Source organism: Oryctolagus cuniculus, chromosome 1 (assembly GCF_964237555.1).
Source record: "Oryctolagus cuniculus chromosome 1, mOryCun1.1, whole genome shotgun sequence".
Classification (NCBI taxonomy): domain Eukaryota; kingdom Metazoa; phylum Chordata; class Mammalia; order Lagomorpha; family Leporidae; genus Oryctolagus; species Oryctolagus cuniculus.
In genome coordinates this window covers 48,201,400-48,220,717 of record NC_091432.1, presented here as the reverse complement: position 1 = coordinate 48,220,717, position 19,318 = coordinate 48,201,400, and the positions used below count along the sequence as shown (strand labels likewise).

Here is a 19,318-nt window from a genome sequence, read left to right as displayed (position 1 = left end):
GTTTCACGCACTGATCCTGCTCTACTACAGATCAGCAGCATAACTCTGCTTTCACCTATCTGGTTTCTGTTAAATGAAAAGTATTAGTTTCCCTCATCCAGTCCAAATCTATAATTCTGTGGCTCTAATAATTTCAAATGGCACATTACCTAGCACCTGGCAATGTTCAATAAACATTGATATGTTGATATGTTGATTACAGCCAGGAAAACAATCAAAGTGAGAAAGAAACACCATTCTAGCACTATCTGGTATTATTGCTCCAAAGAGCAAAGCTTTAGAAATGTACATACTTACTCTTAACCGAGGGCACTTGGATTTGGCCAGTACTCCCATGAATATGTCAGGAGCTTTAAATTCTTGGAGAAATAAAGCCACATCCTGAAAACAAAAATGACCATTAACTTGGATGCTCAATATTTCTCTTTAAACCCCATTAAAAAATTGTTAACTCCACATGCATATGCTCACATACCTCCTTCAGACACAAGAGGGGAAAAACAACAAAGGTTAGGAGTTATGTCAACAGATAAAAGTAGTGCAGGAGAGTCTTTTCTGGCATCTGGTCCCAAGACAACGGGAAGGCTCCATAACTAATCTAAAACAACTAATGTACTCCAGAGGGTTGTCCTCCTCTTATTCTGTCCTGAATATGTTTACCTGAATGGATTTTATACTCACCAGGGATCCTTATTAAAGTATTCAGACACATCTGCTGATTGTCAGGTATTATGCTAGAAGCTGAGGATACGAGAAAAGAGTAAAACTCTTAATTCCTGTCTTCTAAGAGCTAACAGGAACTGCTATTGGGCCATGCCCAAAATCACTTGTTTTCCAAACTTCCACGGCAAATACATCTGATCACACCGCAACTGTGACAGACTCACATCTTCATCCATTAGCATTTGCCCAACTGCAGTACCTAAACAGGCATACTGCACAGATGAATGAACCTAAAGTAAACATGTGGCCCCAAGTGGGTCAAACCTCGCCTAGGAATGTAAGACACACAAACTACATCAGTTAGCTGTAGGGGATGTGTACCATAAAAAACAGACACAGAATTATGTTTCAGTTTATGACTCCAGGAGTAACATATGTGTGATCTAACAATACCGATAATAATAATAATAATGTCAGCAATAATTATGGCAATTAACATTTAATGAACAAATATTAAATGCCAGACACACTGAAATGGTTTGCATACTATCTCATTTAATTCTCAAAACAACCCCATGAAAGTCATTATTATCTGCCCCATTACACTAATAAACAAAAGGGCCACAGCACCAGCCCCAACATTAAGGTTTCATGAGAGGAAACAAAGTAATGGGGCCAACATTGTGATGTATTGGGTAATGTAACGAGTTCAAGTCCCGACTGCTCCACTTCTGATCCAGCTCCCTGCTAATGCACCTGGGAAAGCAGGAGAGGATAGCCCATTTGAAAAACACAGATGAAGCTCCTGGCTTCAGTTTGGTCCAGCCCCGTCCATTGTGGCCATTTGGGGAGTGAACCAATGGATGGAAGCTCTCTCTCTTTCTCTCCCTCTCTATGTAACTCTGCCTTTCAATTAAATAAAATCTTTAAAAAAACATACAAACATAAAAAGCAATAAAACTAAACAAATCCTCACACACAGAAAACTCTAAGCCCAGAGAGCTTTGCAGGTGAATTCCACTAAATATTTAAGGACGAGGTAACATGAATTCCACACAAATCTTTCCTGAAAATCAAAGGGAAAACTTTCCAACACATTCCGTGGGACAGCATTACCTTCATCTGAAAACCAAAGGCAACAAAATGAATATCTTTCATGAACACAGATGCAAGATTTCTAAATAAGATTTAGCACTTGAGAAACGATCAACACAGTTTATTATATTACCTAAAAAGTAAACCCACATGATTATTTCATTAGACTCGGGAAAAGTCTGACAAAATTTCAAACCCATTCCTGATAAGACTCTCAGTAAACTAGGGACAGAAAGGGAACTTCTTCAGTTTTTAATCAAGAGTATCTTCAAAAAACTCACAGCTAACATCACACTAAAAACTTTCCCCCTCCAATCAGGAATAAGACAAGGAAAAAAGAGACAGATTATAAATGAGCACATGAAAACATGTTCAACATTATCAGTAATTAGGGAAATTAAATTATAATCACAAGTTATCACTGCAGTTATTAGAATGGCTAAAATTAAAGACTGACCCTCCTCAGTGTTGGTGAGAGGAGGAAAAACTGAAGCTGGAATTGCACCTCACACCTACTGCAGGATCCAGCCACACCACTAGGTATTTATCTTAGAGAAAGAAAGGCTACGTCCATACAAACTTCTACACAGATGTTCACAAAGGCTTTATCTGTAATAAGCTATAAACAATTAGATATTCATCAACAGGTGAACAGATGAATACACTGTAGTATGTGTCCATAATGAAATACCACTCAGGATATATCCATGATATATCCATTCATCATGGATGAATATCAAAATAATTCTGAGTGACAGACTATAATCCCATGTATATAAAACATTAGAACATGAAAACTAAACTGTAGTGATAGAAGGGCAAGAGAAAAACATCATGAAGGGCCATAAAAAACTTTCGGGGGCTGGGGACAGCACTGTGGTGCAGAGGATTAAGTTGCTGCTTGAAACGCCTGCATACCGTATCAGAGTGCTGGTCTGAGTCCTGGCCCAGCAGCCAATCCAGCTCCCAACTAAAGTGCCTGGGAGAGCGAGAGTATGGCCCATTTACTGGGGCTCTTGGCTTCTGCCTTGGCCAGTCCCAGCCAGTGAGGCCATCTGTAGAGTGAACCAACAAATGGAAGATCTCTTTCGCTGTTACTCTGCCTTTCATATAAATAAAATCTTTTTTGAAAAAACACAAAAAGGTTCAGTCCATCACTCTTTGTAATCAGAGTATAGATGCTATATAACTTAGAGAGTTAGGTGCCAGGAGTACAAATGCTAAACTTTTGCTTTTGAGGGAAGTGGATCTGAGCTTAAATTTTTAGCTCTCATAAATGCTAAAGCCCAGAAAAGTTCTGATACTTATCTACCTCAAGAGAACTCTGACCTTTTATTTGAAAGCAGGCTAGGAGTGAGAAGACCACTGATACACCATGATTATATTAAAAGGGATAAGAAAGAATCACATGTACATAATAGCAACAACAATAATAACAAGATTTAAATATTGGTATTGTGGGGCCAGTGCTGTGGCATAGCAGATAAAGCTACACCAGCATCCCATATGAGTGAGAGTTACAGTCCTGGCTGCTCCACTTCTGATCTACCTCCCTACTAGTGCACTTGGGACAGCAGCTGAGGATGGCCCAAGTCCTTGGGTCCCTGTACCCACAAGTAAGACCTGGAAGAAGCTCCTGGCTCTGGCTTGGCCTAGCCCTGGCCATTGCAGCTACTTGGGGAGTAAACCAGCAGATGGAAGTTCTATCTCTCTCTGCAATTCTGCCTTTCAAAAAACCAAAAATAAATATTTTAATAATAAATAAACAGGGCCGGCGCCGTGGCTCACTGGGTTAATCCTCTGCCTGTGGCGCCGGCATCCAATATGGGCGTCGGATTCTGTTCCAGTTGCTCCTCTTCCAGTCCAGCTCTCTGCTGTGGCCCAGGAGGGCAGTGGAGGATGGCCCAAGTGCTTGGGCCCCTGCACCCACATGGGAGACCAGGAAGAAGCACCTGGCTCCTGGCTTCGGATCGGCGTAGTTCCAGCTGTAGCAGCCATTTTGGGGTGAACCAACAGAAAGAAGATCTTTCTGTCTCTCTCTCTCACTGTCTAACTCCATCTGGGGAGTGAACCAGCAGATGGAAGACCTACCTACCTACCTATCTCTCTCTCTCTCTCTCTCTCCCTCCCTCCCTGTAACTTTTTTTTTTTTTTTTTTTTTGACAGGCAGAGTTGACAGTGAGTGAGAGAGAGACAGAAAGAAAGGTCTTCCTTCCATTGGTTCATCCCGCAAATGGCCGCTACGGCCGGCGCACTGCACTGATCCATAGCCAGGAGCCAGGTGCCACACCTTTTCCAGGTGTAACTTTGTTAAGTAAACAAAAAAAATCATTTCTGCCTCCTCATCTTAAGTCTGTTTTCTTTCCCAATCTCGTACCTCATCCATCGACATATCCCAAACTCTGCAGATTTCATTCTCCACTTCTTCATCAAGCTCCACCTGCGGCTCCTCATCCTCTGAGCCGGACTTGGCGTTTTCTGGGCTAACGATCTTCAGAAACAAAGAAAAGGGATGAACAGAAGTTGTCAATGGTACTCCCAAGACACATTATCACATAATCATCTAGTCACAAAGTCACAAAGACACTGTCCCCAAAACACCTTCTCTTACAAAAGTCTTGTTTTAAAACATGAGTGCCTTGGGTGAATCATTCAACATTCACGCCATGTATACTGTTGCTAAGCACCAGGGTAGAAACACAAAGATGAATCAAGTACAATTCCTTGCTTTCCAGCGGTTTAGGATCTCTTGGGGGGTAAGCAGGCTGCCAACTGAAAGAGAAAAGGCGGCTGGCGCCGTGGCTTACTAGGCTAACCCTCCGCCTTGCAGCGCTGGCACACCAGGTTCTAGTCCCAGTCGGGGCGCCGGATTCTGTCCCGGTTGCCCCTCTTCCAGGCCAGCTCTCTGCTGTGGCCAGGGAGTGCAGTGGAGGATGGCCCAAGTGCTTGGGCCTGCACCCGCATGGGAGACCAGGAAAAGCCGCGGCGGCCATTGGAGGGTGAACCAATGGCAAAGGAAGACCTTTCTCTCTGTCTGTCTCTCTCACTGTCCACTCTGTCAAAAAAAAAAAAAAAAAAAAAAAAGAGAGAGAGAGAGAGAGAGAAAAGGCAAAGTGACTCAAATAAACTGGGAAGAAGAGTCGTGGTGGCAAAAATAATCGGCCAATGACCTGTTCCTGAGACGCGCTGGGGAACACTTCTGCACAGATGTGATATTTCGGTTAAATCTTGGAGAGAGAGACACGTCTGCCTTGTGACCAACCACAAGGCAAAGGAGTACAGTTAGGAATGGCTCAGCAGGTCAGGAGAAGGGCGAGTAGTTTAGTGTTGATGGGACACTGAAGTCCAACCCCATCACCCCCTCTGCGACCACTATTATCTTGTTTATCCTACCTGTAGATATAATAACACGCTCAGAGCTACGATCACCTTAGCGAAACTGAGACAGAAACCTGAGCGGTTCCGAGACCTGCCCAAGTCTCCCTGCTAGTAGGTGGAGCAAGCTGCATCTGCACGAGTCCGGAGCCACCTTCGATCGTAGAACAACAAAAGTCCCCAAAATACGGGGACATAAACCAGGACCTGGGCTTCAGAAACGACAGAGCGAGCTATCTACATGGTAGTCCGTTTTCAGAGAATTCACGAACGTAAAATACGATTAACTGCAAGCATCCCAGCATCCCAGAAGCTACACTGCCCTGGGAACTGAGAGGCGCCCGGGGCTGGGGACAAGCCTTCCGCGCGCGCCAGGGGAGGCGTGGTCGCGGGGATGGCGGCGGGTGCGGCAGGAGGAGCCGCCAGAGGCAGGCCGCGGGGCCCGAGGGCTGCTTCCACACCTGGATAAGCCCGCTGAGGACGCCGAAGAGCCAGTGCTTACTGTAGACCGTGCTCCCTATGCAGTCTCCCCCAGCCACCGCATCCTCCCCGTTGTCCTCACTCGGCGGCGGCGGCGAGGGATTGCGGTCCATGACTCTGTCGCGCGGGAAACGCGCCGGAAGCCGCGGAGGAGTCGAGAGGCGTCCTCGCGCCAGAGCGCCCGGAGCGCGCTGCGCGGCTCCCGCCACAGCGCCTCCTGCTGCCTGGAGCGCGCACTGCCTGAGGGCCAGTCCAAGCCGCTTAATCACCGTTTCTCCAGTAGCTCCTTCCTGACTGGAGGAGGGGACACAGAGAACAGGCCGATGTCTTTGGTACAAAACCTAAAGAGAAGAAAAGAAAGTATGGGTCTCATTCTAAATGCCTTCTGGTCCTGGAGCCCGCATTGCCATTGCTGAAGACCTTGGTAAGTTCTCATTCTTCTCCCAGGTGTGGAGTCCTGGGTACGGTAAGACACCGGTAAGAATGCGAGGACTGGGAGCTGGCGGTTGACCTTGTGACTAAGGTGCCAGCCTCCCCAGGTTGGAGTACCTGGGTCCCGGTCTTAGCTCTGGTCTCCAGCTTCCTCCTGGTGCAGACCTTGGGAGGCAGAGGTGATGAGTAATTGAGACCCCTGCCACCCGTGTGGGTGGATTGAGTCCCCGACTCTCGGTTTCAACCCCAATGAGCGGCCATTGCCTCTGGGGAGTGAACCTGAGAATAGGATCTCTCTCTACCTCTCAAGTTAGAAAAAAATTAAAATTCCGAGTTAATCCATTCAATGCACTTAGGTCCTAGGTCCATGTTTTTCACCTATGTGCAGGTTTAATGGGAACTGAATTATGAAATTTAGAGATCCCTCTTTAGGAAAAACAATAAAAACAAATGTTAAGTTAGTTACAATAGTAAATAAGAGAAATTACAAATTTTAAATAGTTGACAAGTATCACACACATCATCAAAATCAAAATAATATCCAAATATTTTTGTTAACAAACACCCTAACACGCTTCTGCAATCCTTTAAAAAAATTTTTTTATTTGAAAGACAGAAAGAGAGAGAGAGAGAGTATCTTCCATTCACTGGTCTTTTCTCCAAATGCCTGTAACAGTCAGGGCTTTGTCAGGCTGCAGCCAGGAGCCACAAACTCTATCCAGGTCTCCCATGTTGGTGGCAGGGACCCAAGTACTTGATCCATTACCTGCTGCCTCCCAGAGTTCACATTAGCAGGAAGCTGGATTGGAAGCGGACCCAGGACTCAAACCCAGGCACTCCAGGATGGAGTGGAGGTGTCCCAAGGGGTGATTGCCCACTGCACCAAATATCCACCTCTCTAATCCTTTATTAAACATAATTTTTGCTGAGATTTCTTGATCAACTTTCTATGTGCCTTTGACCTTGTAAGATCATTTCTGTATATAAAAAATAGATAATTCTGTCTTTAGCTTGACTGATTGACTTCTTATGTTATTGTTGGTAGTTTAGGAAAGTTTTATTTTAGGAGTGGGCATTCGTCATAGCAGTTAAGATGCCTCTTGGGACACCCTCGTTACATATCAAAGTGCGTGCGCTCAAGTCTCACGTACACTCTCAATTCCAGAACACTCTGGAAGGTAGCAAGTGATGGCTCAAATGTTTGGGTCCCTGCCACCCATGAGGGTCACCCAGATTAAGATCCACCCTCCCAGATTCAGCCTGGACCAGTGCTGGTTGTTGTGGTCATTGGATGGAGAATCTCTGTCTCTGCTTTTCAAGTAAGTAAAAAAAAGAACATTTTCTTTCAGCTTCACAATTCCTTGTTGGTAATACTGTGAATTTTTGACTGTTGTTAAATTTGAGAAACCTCTGTCAAAGGGAGAATTCCCATTTTGACCAGCATTCAATGAGCACCAAATCTTCCACTTCCAGTTTTACGGTTACCCATAGTTTCATGTCTGACTCTGTACATTCCAAGTATATTTCTCACCAGTTACCCATATACTTCTGGACTGAGCCCTATGGGATGTGTTCATGTTTCCCTATGTCTTCTGACCCTGCACCTGTGAATCCCTGCCATAGGTAGTAGCAGCCTACATAAAAGCCATTCCTCCTCCAAGATAGCAAACCACTTATATTCCCAACTCAACCTGTCCTTGGTCAAATCCAAAATGCCTGTAACTCCAGTGTCACTCAACCCAGGAGGAACTATGATGGTGAGGAGGTGGAGTGGACTGAGTAAGAGCCATTCACACCCTGCAGTTAAAGTAGCTTTCTTTCTTTTTATTTTTTTAAAAGATTTTATTGGTTTTATTTGAGAGTTAGAGTTACACAGTGAGAGGGAGAAACAAAGAAATGTCTTTCTTCCATTGGTTTACTCCCCAAATGGCCGCAATGGCTGGAGCTGTGCCAATCCAAAGCCAGAAGCCAGGCGCTTCTTCCTGGTTTCCCACATGGGTACAGGGGCCCAAGGACTTGGATCATCTTCTACTGCTTTCCCAAGCCATTGCAGTGAGCTGGATTGGAAGAGGAGCAGCCAGGACTAGAACCAACGCCCACATGGGATGCCAGCACCACTGGCAGAGGATTAACCCACTGTGCCAGGGTGCTGGCCCCTAAAGTAGCTTTCTTTTGTATGTTTTACAGAGCTGGTTGACCACGTGAACACTTTGCTAGAATGTTTCCCAGGGACTTAGAATGGTTCCAGAGCAGGGAAGGGCCCTGAAGCTTAAGCTTCATCAGGTGCACATGGTCCAGCAGCACAGTACAGAGGTCATGCAGGAGGCAGGGTGAGTGTTTGTGGCACTATCCAATCCATTGTGAGATGCCTGTATTTCTGGGCCATCCACTAAATGCCCCTCCATCATTGTGCCAACCAAAATATCTCCCAAGATATGGAAGAGCTGGGGCGAAAGTGAAGGTGGACGCAGTACTGTCCCTGCTGAGAACCGAGTTTAACTCCTTATCCCTGGAGGAGATACATTTTGGGAACTATGCTCCTGCCATTCTCTAAGGAAGTGGCCAATTTAATAGCATCCCTCATCCCCCAAGCTCTAATTCAGAACTTTACACTGCAAAAGAGGCACAAAGGGAAACCTGCAGAGAAATCTTCCTTGACGTCTTGTGGAGCATGGTTTTCAGGAGCCAAATGACTTCTGGAACCATCCTTTGGAGGACAGGTGGGGTGTAGGGGACTGATGGCTCAGCTGAACTGTGTGTGTTTTACAGGCTGCTGTTGAGTGTTTTGCTGAGTAGTGTGAGCTGTTTTTGTACAAGAAAAAAAAACTCTTGGGCAATTCTGTTGCAAGGATTTGATTTATTAACTGAAATTTTGTATTTAGTTGTGATCATTTATCACCTGATTTTAAAATGTTGCCTTTCTCAAACACACAGGTCTGTCATCAGTCTTGTAGTTAAGAATGGGCCTTCCTGGGATGAGATGCAGTGTGTGGCTGACTGAGGATGGCACATAGCAAAAAAGAACCACATGGTGTAAGTCTCTAGGAACCCTGAGGGAGGGGGACACTGAGGGAGGATGTGGGGGGAACATATACAATGTAATCTACAGATGTTGTTGAGTCTGCCCAACAGACCTCATTGAACACTATGCACACTTCTGTGCAAAATAAGCTACTCCAATGTCAGTTCCCTGGTTGGTTCATATAGCCTACCTCATTAACATACTGTCTTCTGATTGGTTGTTATCCCTGCCTTCTGATTGGCTGTTACTCTACTCATCCTTTTATTGGTTAAATCTGGATCCAGTTTTAGAAAGGAACCAATCAGAGGGAGCCACTCTGTGTATAAAAGAGACAATGCTGGTAAGCTTCTTTGGCAACTCTTCCCCTGAGTCCCCCTGCTGACTGCTGTGGCAGGAGGTTTCTCACTTTAAGTAAATCTTGTTTTGCTCACTGTTCCTGTCCACATGGAAATTCTTCAGTGTGAAACAAGAACTGAGATTACCTCATCATTCTGCAACATTACTGAGTCAGGAAAATCAAGGATTAATAAGGGTCACAGAATATTTTAATGGTAGCCATTTAGTCACTGCATCTATATACATCTATATATAGAGAGAGATAGAGATATATAAATTTACTCAACAAATCTTTATTTAGTGTCACTATCTTATTAGAAACTTAGGCATGAAGAAGGTAGACCAGGACCCTGATCTCAATTAACTTGGGCTAAGGGAGAATAAGGCAAGAAAGAAGTAAATAGCTGGACAAAATCATTTCAGTGACACATGTATGCATTATTTTTTTTAAGTTTTTATTTAATGAATGCATTTTTTCATAGGTACAACTTTAGAAATATAGTGGTTCTTTCCCCCATACCCACACTCCCACCCTAACTCCCATCCCACCTCCATCTCCCTCACCCATCTCCTTCTTCAATATGGTCCATTTTTAGTTTGATTTTTTTTTTTTTTTTGACAGGCAGAGTGGACAGTGAGAGAGAGACAGAGAGAAAGGTCTTCCTTTGCCGTTGGTTCACCCTCCAATGGCCGCCGCGGTCGGCACGCTGCGGCCGGCGCACCGCGCTGATCCGATGGCAGGAGCCAGGAGCCAGGTGCTTTTCCTGGTCTCCCATGGGGTGCAGGGCCCACGCACCTGGGCCATCCTCCGCTGCACTCCCTGGCCACAGCAGAGAGCTGGCCTAGAAGAGGGGCAACCGGGACAGAATCCGGCGCCCCAACCGGGACTAGAACCCAGTGTGCCGGCGCCGCTAGGCGGAGGATTAGCCTAGTGAGCAGCGGCGCTGGCCATTTTTAGTTTGATTTTATATACAAAGGACCAACTCCATTTTAAGCATAGATTTCAACAGTTTACACTCACACACACACGACATATAGAGTACAGTTTGAGAACAAGTTTTGCAGTCGATTCTCATAGTACAACTCATTAGGGACGGAGGTCCTACATGGGGAGCAAGTGCACAGTGAATTCTGTTGTTCCTTTAACAATTAACACTCTTATTTATGACGTCAGTGATCACCAAGGCTCTTGCCATGAGCTGCCAAGGCTATGGAAGCCTTTTGTGACCACAGACTCCATCGGTATTTGGACACAACCATAAGCAAAGTGGATGTTCTCTCCTCCTTTCAGAGAAGAGTACATCCTTCTTTGATGACCCATTCTTTCCACTGAGGTCTCACAGAGATCCTCCGTGTAGGATTTTTTTTTTTTTTTTTTTTTTTTTTTTTGCCACAGAGTCTTGGCTTTCCACATGCATGTATTATAAAGAAAGTGAAATAGGGTGATATGATACAGCATGCAGACTTGTCTCAAGAGGCCCGTGCACTGTGGGATGGTGGGGCGTCGGCAATCTTTTTTTTTTTTTTTTTAAGATTTATTTATTTATTTGAAAGTCAGAGTTACACAGAGAGAGAAGGAGAGGCAGAGAGAGAGAGAGAGATCTTCCTTCCACTGGTTCACTTCCCAATTGGCTGCAATGGCCAGAACAGCGCCTATCCGAAGCCAGGAGCTTCCTCCAGGTCTTCCACGTGGGTCCAGGGACCCAAGGACTTGGTCCATCTTCTGCTACTTTCCCAGGCCATAGCAGAGAGCTGGATCAGAAGTGGAGCAGCTGGGTCTCGAACCAGCGGACAGCATTCTTCAACAAGAAGCATTGGAGACAAGTTTCAGTAAACATGTCCATTTATTAACCATAAAGCAGCCTTTTAAAGGGCAGACAGAAGGGGCATAGGTAATTCAGGGCAACACTAAATCTGTAGGGTAGAGCCAATATTGGTGCCACTATGCTTCTCCAATCAGCTTGAAAGTCACGTAGGCTGAGGTAGCCTTTTTGATGGGCCTGGATTACCTGATTGGTAGGGGTGGAGGAAATGTACCTGGGGCTCCTGCCGCCTGCCAACAGTCAGGTTAAGCCCCTGCGTGGGCAGTCTCCCAGCCAGGTACAGGATCACCACATAGTGTTTGAAGGGGCTGGCAATTTATTCGGATAGGTGACGGAGATGACTCCTCTGATGAAGTAACTTACACTTTGACACGGCTGAGAACAGTTCATTGAACATTTACCTTTTAACAAAACGACCAAAGAAACAGCCTTGTCCCCCACCTGCCACCCTCATCACTGAGCTTGTCCTATCTCCGACCCTCACCTCCAAGGGTCAGGTCATCATCTAGCATGAGGAGATTCCCAGGCAGAGCAGATGAGACCAAGAGCAATCACTCTGCATTTCTACAGAGTGAACACAGCTGAGCAACAGGTAACAACCCTCTCTGGCAGCCATTTGTAGGTTTATGTGATGCTGCCTGAAATGAGAGTGTTGGGAAGCATAACTAACACCCCCAAAAGCCATCCTGCAGGGAGCTGCCACACCCTAACACCTCCTTCACAGACCTGTGGTGAGAACCAAAGGAGATGACCTAAAGACTTGGAAAGCAGAGCTCTTACTCACCTCTGACCCCACTTGAAATAAGCACCAAAGATCCCAGAGACAGGCCTCTCATCTTCCGATGTCTGCCAGTAAATACAACCTACCTGTTAAAACAAGGTTTCATGAAACAATATATTTGTGTCTGTGTATAACTAAAAATGGGGCTGGGGCTGGGGTTGTGGCATAGCAGGTTCAGCCATTGTCTGCACTGCCAGCATCCCATATGGGCGTTAGTTTGAGTCCAGGTTGCTCTGCTTCCTATCTCTCACCCTGTCTCTCTTTGTCTCTATGTAATTTTACTTTTCAAATAAATAAATAAATAGATCTTTTAAAAAAAATTGTGTGAAACAGTGCTAGTCCTTGATATAGAGCCTCTGATATTTTCTCTCATGGTCTAGTTGGTTCTGTGTCTTTTGAAAATGTTGGTAATATCCCCTAAATTGATTTCAAGCTCAATAATGGAGTGCTACTTTAAAAATGAGAGATCTTATCAAATTGTTTTGCAAAGTGATTGTGCTACTGTGAAACTCTCCTTCAGTGTGCAAAACTTCCCATTTCTTTACAGTCTCATCTATACTTGGACTTGTCAAGTTAAAAAGATTTTTCTGACTTTGTAGAGTTGAAATAGTAATTCATATTGGTTTTATTTTATATATCTCTGATTTTTAGTAAATCACAGTTGAGTGTTTCTTCATATATTTCCTTCCATTTTATTTCTTGTTTTGTGAATTGTCTGTTCCTATCTTTTGCCCAATTTTTCATTTCTTTCTAATGGACTCAACAGGACTTTTTATTCTGGGTACTAAACCCATATGAGTTCTGCATCACAAATACCTTCTAACATGAAGCTTTACTATTTACTTATTTATTTTTATTTATTTGAAAGGCAGAAAGACAGAAAGAAAGCTCCTATCCTTGGGTTCACTCCCTAAATGCCCACAACATTCAGGGCTAGGTCCAGCAGGTTGAAGCCAGAGCCAGGAATTCAGTCCAGGTCTCCCACATGGCAGGGGTTCAAGTACTTGAGTCATCACCTGCTACATCCCAGGGTGCACATTTAGCAGGAAGCTGGAATGGGGAGCAGAATCCAGAATGGGACCCCAAGAGCTTTGATATGGAATGTAGGCATCCCAAGCTGCATCTTTTTTTTTTTTTTTTTGTATTTGTATGTACCTCATAAATACAACATTAGGAACACAGTAATTCTTCATACCGCCCCTGTCCTCCCACCCATCCCCCTTCCCCCCTCTCCTATTTGATCTGAGAAAGAAAAGGAAACAGAAAGAAAAAAGAAAAGAAAAAATGGAGTAAAAAAACAGAGAACCGGTCCTCAGCAGTCTACACAAGGACTGCTCTTTGTTATTGCCAAGCTGCGTCTCAACCACCGTGCCAGTGCTCACCCTTATTTACTTGTGACAAAGGAGACAGTAGGAATGGAGAGTCCCCAGAAAGAAACTGCTCCCTCCAGAAACAGTTGGCTAGGGCTTTCCAGAAAGGATCAGGGGATGTCTGAGATATAGAAAAGTGGGAATGGAAGGGCTTTTCTCTTTTTCATATGCTTCATCATACATTGCATATTCAAATATATGACTGAAGGAGGGGCATTGTGGTGCAGCAGATCAAGCTGCTGCTTATGATGCCAGTATCTCATACTGGAGTGCTGGTTCGAGTCCCAGCTGCTCTACTTACCATCCAGCTCCCTCCTAAGGTGCCTGGGAAGGCAGTAGATGATGGTTCAAGTACTTGGATCCCTACCACCCATGTGAGAAGTCTGGATGGAGTTCCTGACTCCTGGCTTTGGCCAAGGCACAGCCTTGGCTGTTGCAGCCATTTGAGGAGTGAATCAGCTGATGAAAGATCTCTCTCTCTTTCTCTCTCCTACTCTTTCAGATAGGTAAGCACATCTTTATTTTATTGTTTTTAGATTTATTTTATTTGAAAGACAGAATTGCAGAGAGGGAGAGGGAGAAAGAGCGAGAGAGAGGTCTTCCATTTGCTGCCTCACTCCCCAAATGGCTACAATGGCTGGGGTTGGGCCAGGCCAAAACCAGGAATCAGGAGCTTCTTCTGGGTCTCCCATGTGGGTTCAGGGGCCAAGCACTTGGGCTGTCTTCCACTGCTTTTCCAGGCGCATTAACAGGGAGCTGGATTGGAAGTGAAGTAGCCAGGACTTGAACCAGCACCCATATGGGATGCCCCTGCTGCAGGCAGCTGCTCAACCCACTGCACTGCAATGCCAGACCCTGTAAGTTGTATTTTTTTATAAAGAATTATTGATTTAAAAGTATTCTTAAATTTATTTGAAACTAATAGAAAGACAGAGATTCCTATCTGCTGGTTGGTTCCCCAAATGCCTACAACAGCCAAGGCTGGGCCAGGCCAAAGCTGGGGTCCAGGAACTCAATCTGTGTCTCCTACGTGAGTGGTAAGGACCCAAGTAATGGAACAAAGACATAAGCCTCAACCTGAGTCTTGGATTTCTTGTTGCCCCTGCCTTCTTTCAAGAGATGAGTTCATGAGTTCCATCTCACACCCTGTATTGTTCCCACCCGACCCCCTGCATTCTTCCTCAGGTTTGGAAGCCAGTGTGCCAAACCTGAAGGACCAGTATTGAGAAGCTCATTTCTGCCTACTGCCCACACCCCCACCCCTAGCCCACCTAAGATATAAAAGCCTGCTGGGGTTGAGGCCTCTGGCACGTGTTCATACTTTGAGCCCAATGGCAATTGGTCGACCTCTGTGGATTTATTTTCTCTTATAAATTTGGTCTGGCTGCAAGTTCATGGTCTGTCTCCTCTCTGTTCTGCACTGCTTTTCCTAACGCCCTGTGTGAGGAGGCACCAATCTGCACTCTTTTCCTAGCACCAAGTGTTTGAGTCATAACTGCTGCCTCCCGGCAGGGGAGCAGAACTGGGACGTGAATCCAGGCACTCTGATGTGGGATGTTGGCTTCCCAAGTGACGTCTTAACTGCTGCACCAAGCACCTTCCCAGAAAATTTGTTGATTTTTATCTAGTTTTAAACTTTATTGCTAAGGTTATTCATAGATTCTCTTACTATCATTTCTATTTTATGGACCATATAATTATAGACTTATGGTTGGCCCATGTTACAATCCATATAACATGGTCTATGTATGGACAGTTTCTTCTCCAGTTCCTACTATTTTTTTTTTACTAGTGCCTCATCTCCATTGTTTTTTAAATAAAAAAATGCCTATGTTATAGACCATGCCCAAATTCCCAGGAAGACTGTCATCTGCTATTTCCAGAATCCAACAACAAATTTGATTTCACAAGCATTTATTAAGCAATTTTACATGTTCTCTACCAAGTGCTAGAGATACAGAATTCTACTTCAGCAGTGTCCCAGCAGGCTCAGTTCTCCTGAGCGCGGTGGGAGCAGGGAGCTCAATATTTGTCGGGCAGGCCCTTAGGTCTGAAGTGATTGGGGTCGTTGCCACTGCGGCCCCATTGGTTGGCCTCCTGGTCGGCCTTCGAGTCCTCTGCTCCACGGCCTATGAGTTTCTGATAGTTCTCTCTGGCATCGCTGGAATTGAGGCAGAAATCGATTGGTCACCAGGTTGGTTACCCCAAGTCCTCCTCTTTCCAAGAGCAGGCTCTGAGAGCAGCCCAGCAAGGTACAGGCAGAGGGGCTTCAGCACTGACCCTGCCTGACCTACTCAGTCCCCAGAGGCCCTGCCGAGCCCAGGTTGCTTACCCTCATGCGGATGGACAGCACCAGCTGGGGACAGGAACCGCGCATTGCCACCAGCCACCCAGAACCACACTAAGCCCAGAGAGGAAGCATGGGCAAGACAGGAGCGGTCACAGCCTCTAGAGGACTCTTCTACAAGGCAATCAAGCTCTGCTCACCCAACTCTGCCCTCCCTGGGAGCCCCAGTTACCTGATCACTTCGGCAGCCCAGACACCCCCAGGGCCTCTTTTGGCAGCGTCATAGTTGCCCCGGGCATGGAAGTACTTGTCAGAATTTTTGTAATTGGCTTCTTTCATGTCGGAGTAGGCTCTCCACATGTCCTTAGCCCCTGGGAAGAAAGAATATGATGAAGATGATCACATCTTGGCAAAATAGAGGAATAAAGGGCTTTCCTCTTCCCAGCTCCAAAGAAGTCAACCTCTGACAAGGTCCTTGGTTGAAATGACTATTCCTTTGCTTTTCCCTTGCCTGGGCTAACGTGCCGGGACTCATGCTGGGGGCAAGTTGTATTCTATTTGACTCCATCCTAAGTCCCAGTTCACAAATCCCGGCTCCTCACCTTAGGTCACTCTTTAGTTTTTGACCACATGTGTGATGCATGGAAAGAAGACACGCGTTGGTTGTTAAGGGGCATTTCATTGTGCAATGAGTCTTGACCTGCAAAGACCCAGGGAACCTTCTGTCCTGAGCCCGAGAACACAGAGGCTTCCCAGGGAGGCTGCAGACGTACCACGCTTCCAACCTTGCCAGTGGGAGAGATTCCTCCCTGTGGGCAGAGTCAAGGGTAACTCAGGCCTGCACACTTTTGGACATTCAGGGAAATGTTTGAAGCTGGCCAACCATCAGGATTGAATCAGCAGGCTCTACAGAGAGCGCTAAAGAAACTGGGAGATCGGGTGCAGCAAAAGGGCAACTGACCCACAAGTTCAAAACGTTGAGTGTCCTCCCCAGTGAAATGGAGGAGTGCTTCCCGCCTCATGGTGGTTGTGCAGAAGAACTGAGAAAATTTGAGTGTGGTGTCTAGAACATCCTAGGCACTCAATAGTTCATTGCTTCACTTCCCTGGTCCTTAGGAAAAATGAACAAAAAAAGAAAAAGGAGTGACCTAAGGTAAGGAGCTGGGATTTGTGAACTGAGCGAATCTGATGAAGCTAGAATTCAGTGACCCAGACCTTTTAAAATTAGCGGGTCAAGAAAAGGGGGAAATCGAACATTGACTTATAATTGTTTACATAAATTCTCTGAGATAACTTATCTCCATGGTATGTTTGCATTATTTCTGGCCTTTGGGTGGATTAATTTATTGAGAGTTACATATTTTGCTCCACTAATTCCCTCTGAGTTCTGATTTAGATGGATCCTGGGCATCCACACTGGCTTAATAGGTATTTCCAAATTGCCTTTCGTCTTTTAGCACTTGCAAAGCAGCAAAGCCAGAGGGAGCAGTTGTCAGTGTTTACAGTGTATAACAATTCAGTCAGGTATTTGATAAAGGCCAGATTGCCAAGCTCCCACCCCAAAGACTCTGACTCGTGGAAGGGGAGTGTGGGGTGAGAACCTACATTTTACAGAGCTCCCAGACCCCCAGTGATCCTCATGCAAGTGGTCCTAGAACAACCCTTTAAATCATTGACCTCAGGAGTGAAAGTTTTAGCTGGGTATGTGAGAATTTAGATAGAATTAACCAAAAATCCTTAAAACAAATATTTTGAGACTATATCAGGAAAATAATAATATCTGGAATTTCAAACAGTGCATCCTGAAAATGAGAATTTGCCACTTAGCCATTGCTATTGGTTTCCTGGCCATGTCCCAGCCCCAGCAGATCTGCTGCAAAGGTAATTCATTTTATCTTTTACAGTGGAAAGGAAAGCTAGAAGTGCCTACCTCTAAGATACTATATCCTGACTGCTTGCCATTCCCCCAGTAAAGAATGCAGTGGGTGGGACTGGTTTTGTGGCATAGTGGGTAAAGCCTGTATAGGATGCTGGCCTGTGCTGCAAGCGTCCTGTATGACCACCAGTTCAGGTCGCGGATGCTCCAATTCTGACCCAGCTCCCTGCTAATGGCCTGGGAAAGCAACAGAAGATGGCCCAAGTGTTTGGGCCCCTGCACCCATGTGGGAGACCTGAAAGAAGCTCCTGGCTTCAACCTGGCCCAGCTCTGGCCAAAACAGTCATCTGGCGTATGAACCAGTGGATTGAAGCTCGATAGCTTCTCTCTCTCTCCCTGGTAACTCTGCCTTTCAAGTAAATAAAATAAATCTTTTTAAAGAATAGAATGGGATATATGTTCAAAATCCCTCCCTGTGTGGTTAAGAGTGAGGTCTGAAGAGCAAGGCTACTTGGGTTCAATCCTATTCTGCTTTGGGATATCTTAGGTACCTTAGTCTATTTGTGCCTCAGTTTCCCTACAAAAGACTAATACTGGTGCCTAAATCACAGAATTAAAGGATGAAAATTGATTCGTTCAGACACGTAAAGCTCTTTGAACTGTGCCTAGCACAGATCACAGGCTCAGTTATCTGCGTTGTTGTGAGACTGGGGACTGTGCTGGCTCTGTTCAGGCTCCCTGTGAACAGTCTCCACATATCTGATGCAACCATTTTATGGCCACCCAAGAGGCACAGAAATGAGCTGTCCCTGAGTCCCACTTGTATGAAGGGATCCCACGTCCCTGAATTCCAGGTCTCTCTCACACTAGTGCTGAAAAATTGTGACTCAAACCTTATGTGCCCTGAGACCTGGAGTCCTCCTAGAAGAATGTCAACACTGAGCAGAAAAGCCTGGGGGAACTCCTGTTAGGAAAAGCCATCCTCCTCCTTTTTCCATTTGTAGCTTCATTAGCGCTGTTGCCCAGTGAGGATGTGACCTCTGCCCAGGTGACTCCTGGGGACAGCCAGATGAAGCCTCCTGTCTCCATTGTGTGGTCCTTACCTTGACCAGCTTCCTTGAGGAATGTTAACCATTCACGGCTGTTGACGCCCAGGATCAGGAAGCAGAAAATGATGCCAATGGAAAGCTTCATCTTGCTGTGGAACAAGGAAGAACAAACAAGAATGATATGTGAGTTTTTTTTTTTTTTTTTGTAATGTTGACCCATTCTTGTATTCAACGAATAAAACACACTCAATTTGATAGACACACATGAGTGTACAATAAATAAACAATAATACTGATTCTGAAGACCTAATTCTCCATTTCCACTTGTTTCATTGGAATCCCAGTATCTGAGAGACTGCAGTGAACCTGTAGTATAAACCACTTCCCATTTCAATTTTCCCTTATCAGCCCTGAAACCCAGTGGCAGAGACCTTGTGACCAATCTATGCAATTACTTGAGTTAAACAATCAACACCTATTTGTAGAATGCCTACTTCATCCATCACTGACCTGACACAGCAGAAGCACAGAACAAAACCCCTACTCTAAAAACGGTTCATATCTGGTGCATTTTAATGATCAGAGTAGCAAATTAAGTGCGGATGTAAAGAGAGCTGAGAATGCAGCACGAGAACGCTGGAGGGAAGAGACTCTCCAAAGACTGAAGTTGTTGGAAAGTTCCAGCGGCTTACCTCTGACTGTCAGATCCTGCCCAAGCCTCTGGTGGAG

The 19,318-nt window shown here is 45.3% G+C and overlaps 2 protein-coding genes and 1 long non-coding RNA gene across 8 annotated transcripts in view; 1 reads left to right on the top strand and 2 right to left on the bottom strand.

Moving 5' to 3' along the window:
• The window catches only part of SAAL1 (serum amyloid A like 1), a 27,489-nt gene extending 21,729 nt beyond the window's left edge, over positions 1-5,760 (bottom strand). The window contains exons 1-3 of one of the 2 annotated variants that reach the window (XM_017350904.3): positions 5,636-5,760; positions 4,136-4,249; positions 298-381 (exon numbers count right to left, since the gene is read on the bottom strand). In XM_017350904.3, coding sequence (XP_017206393.1) covers positions 298-381; positions 4,136-4,150 — 99 coding nt within the window. In that variant the 5' untranslated portion in view covers positions 4,151-4,249; positions 5,636-5,760. Of the gene's footprint in view, positions 1-297; positions 382-4,135; positions 4,250-5,594 lie in introns of both variants that reach the window. The other variant, XM_017350903.3, reaches the window with a different exon arrangement.
• Positions 5,754-15,486, top strand: LOC127487669 (uncharacterized). Of its 4 annotated transcripts, XR_011388178.1 has the most exons (4): positions 5,769-6,037; positions 7,211-7,364; positions 8,980-9,078; positions 9,352-15,486. It is a non-coding gene; the product is annotated as an uncharacterized lncRNA (long non-coding RNA). The 4 variants fall into 4 exon arrangements; XR_011388179.1 differs by lacking the exon at positions 7,211-7,364 and having other exon boundaries at positions 5,754-6,037; XR_007914716.2 differs by having other exon boundaries at positions 8,980-15,486.
• On the bottom strand, positions 15,275-19,318 carry SAA3 (serum amyloid A-3). 2 transcript variants are annotated; one of them, XM_070069698.1, is made up of 4 exons: positions 19,100-19,285; positions 18,644-18,738; positions 15,897-16,035; positions 15,275-15,538 (listed from the first exon to the last, which is right to left on the bottom strand). In XM_070069698.1, exons 2-4 carry the CDS (start codon positions 18,732-18,734, stop codon positions 15,400-15,402), a joined length of 369 nt encoding a protein of 122 aa, XP_069925799.1. In that variant the 5' UTR covers positions 18,735-18,738; positions 19,100-19,285; the 3' UTR covers positions 15,275-15,399. The 2 variants fall into 2 exon arrangements, with proteins under 2 accessions (XP_069925799.1, NP_001075771.1); NM_001082302.2 differs by having other exon boundaries at positions 15,342-15,538; positions 19,282-19,318.

Excerpts from the sequence above, each read along its gene's own strand:
- SAA3 (NM_001082302.2), bottom strand. The coding sequence starts at position 18,734 with ATGAAGCTTTCCATTGGCATCATTTTCTGCTTCCTGATCCTGGGCGTC. Across the intron at positions 16,036-18,643 it reads CCTCAAGGAAGCTGGTCAAG|GGGCTAAGGACATGTGGAGA; the intron begins GTAAGGACCACA and ends CTTTCTTCCCAG. Across the intron at positions 15,539-15,896 it reads TGGGCTGCCGAAGTGATCAG|CGATGCCAGAGAGAACTATC; the intron begins GTAACTGGGGCT and ends CCTCAATTCCAG.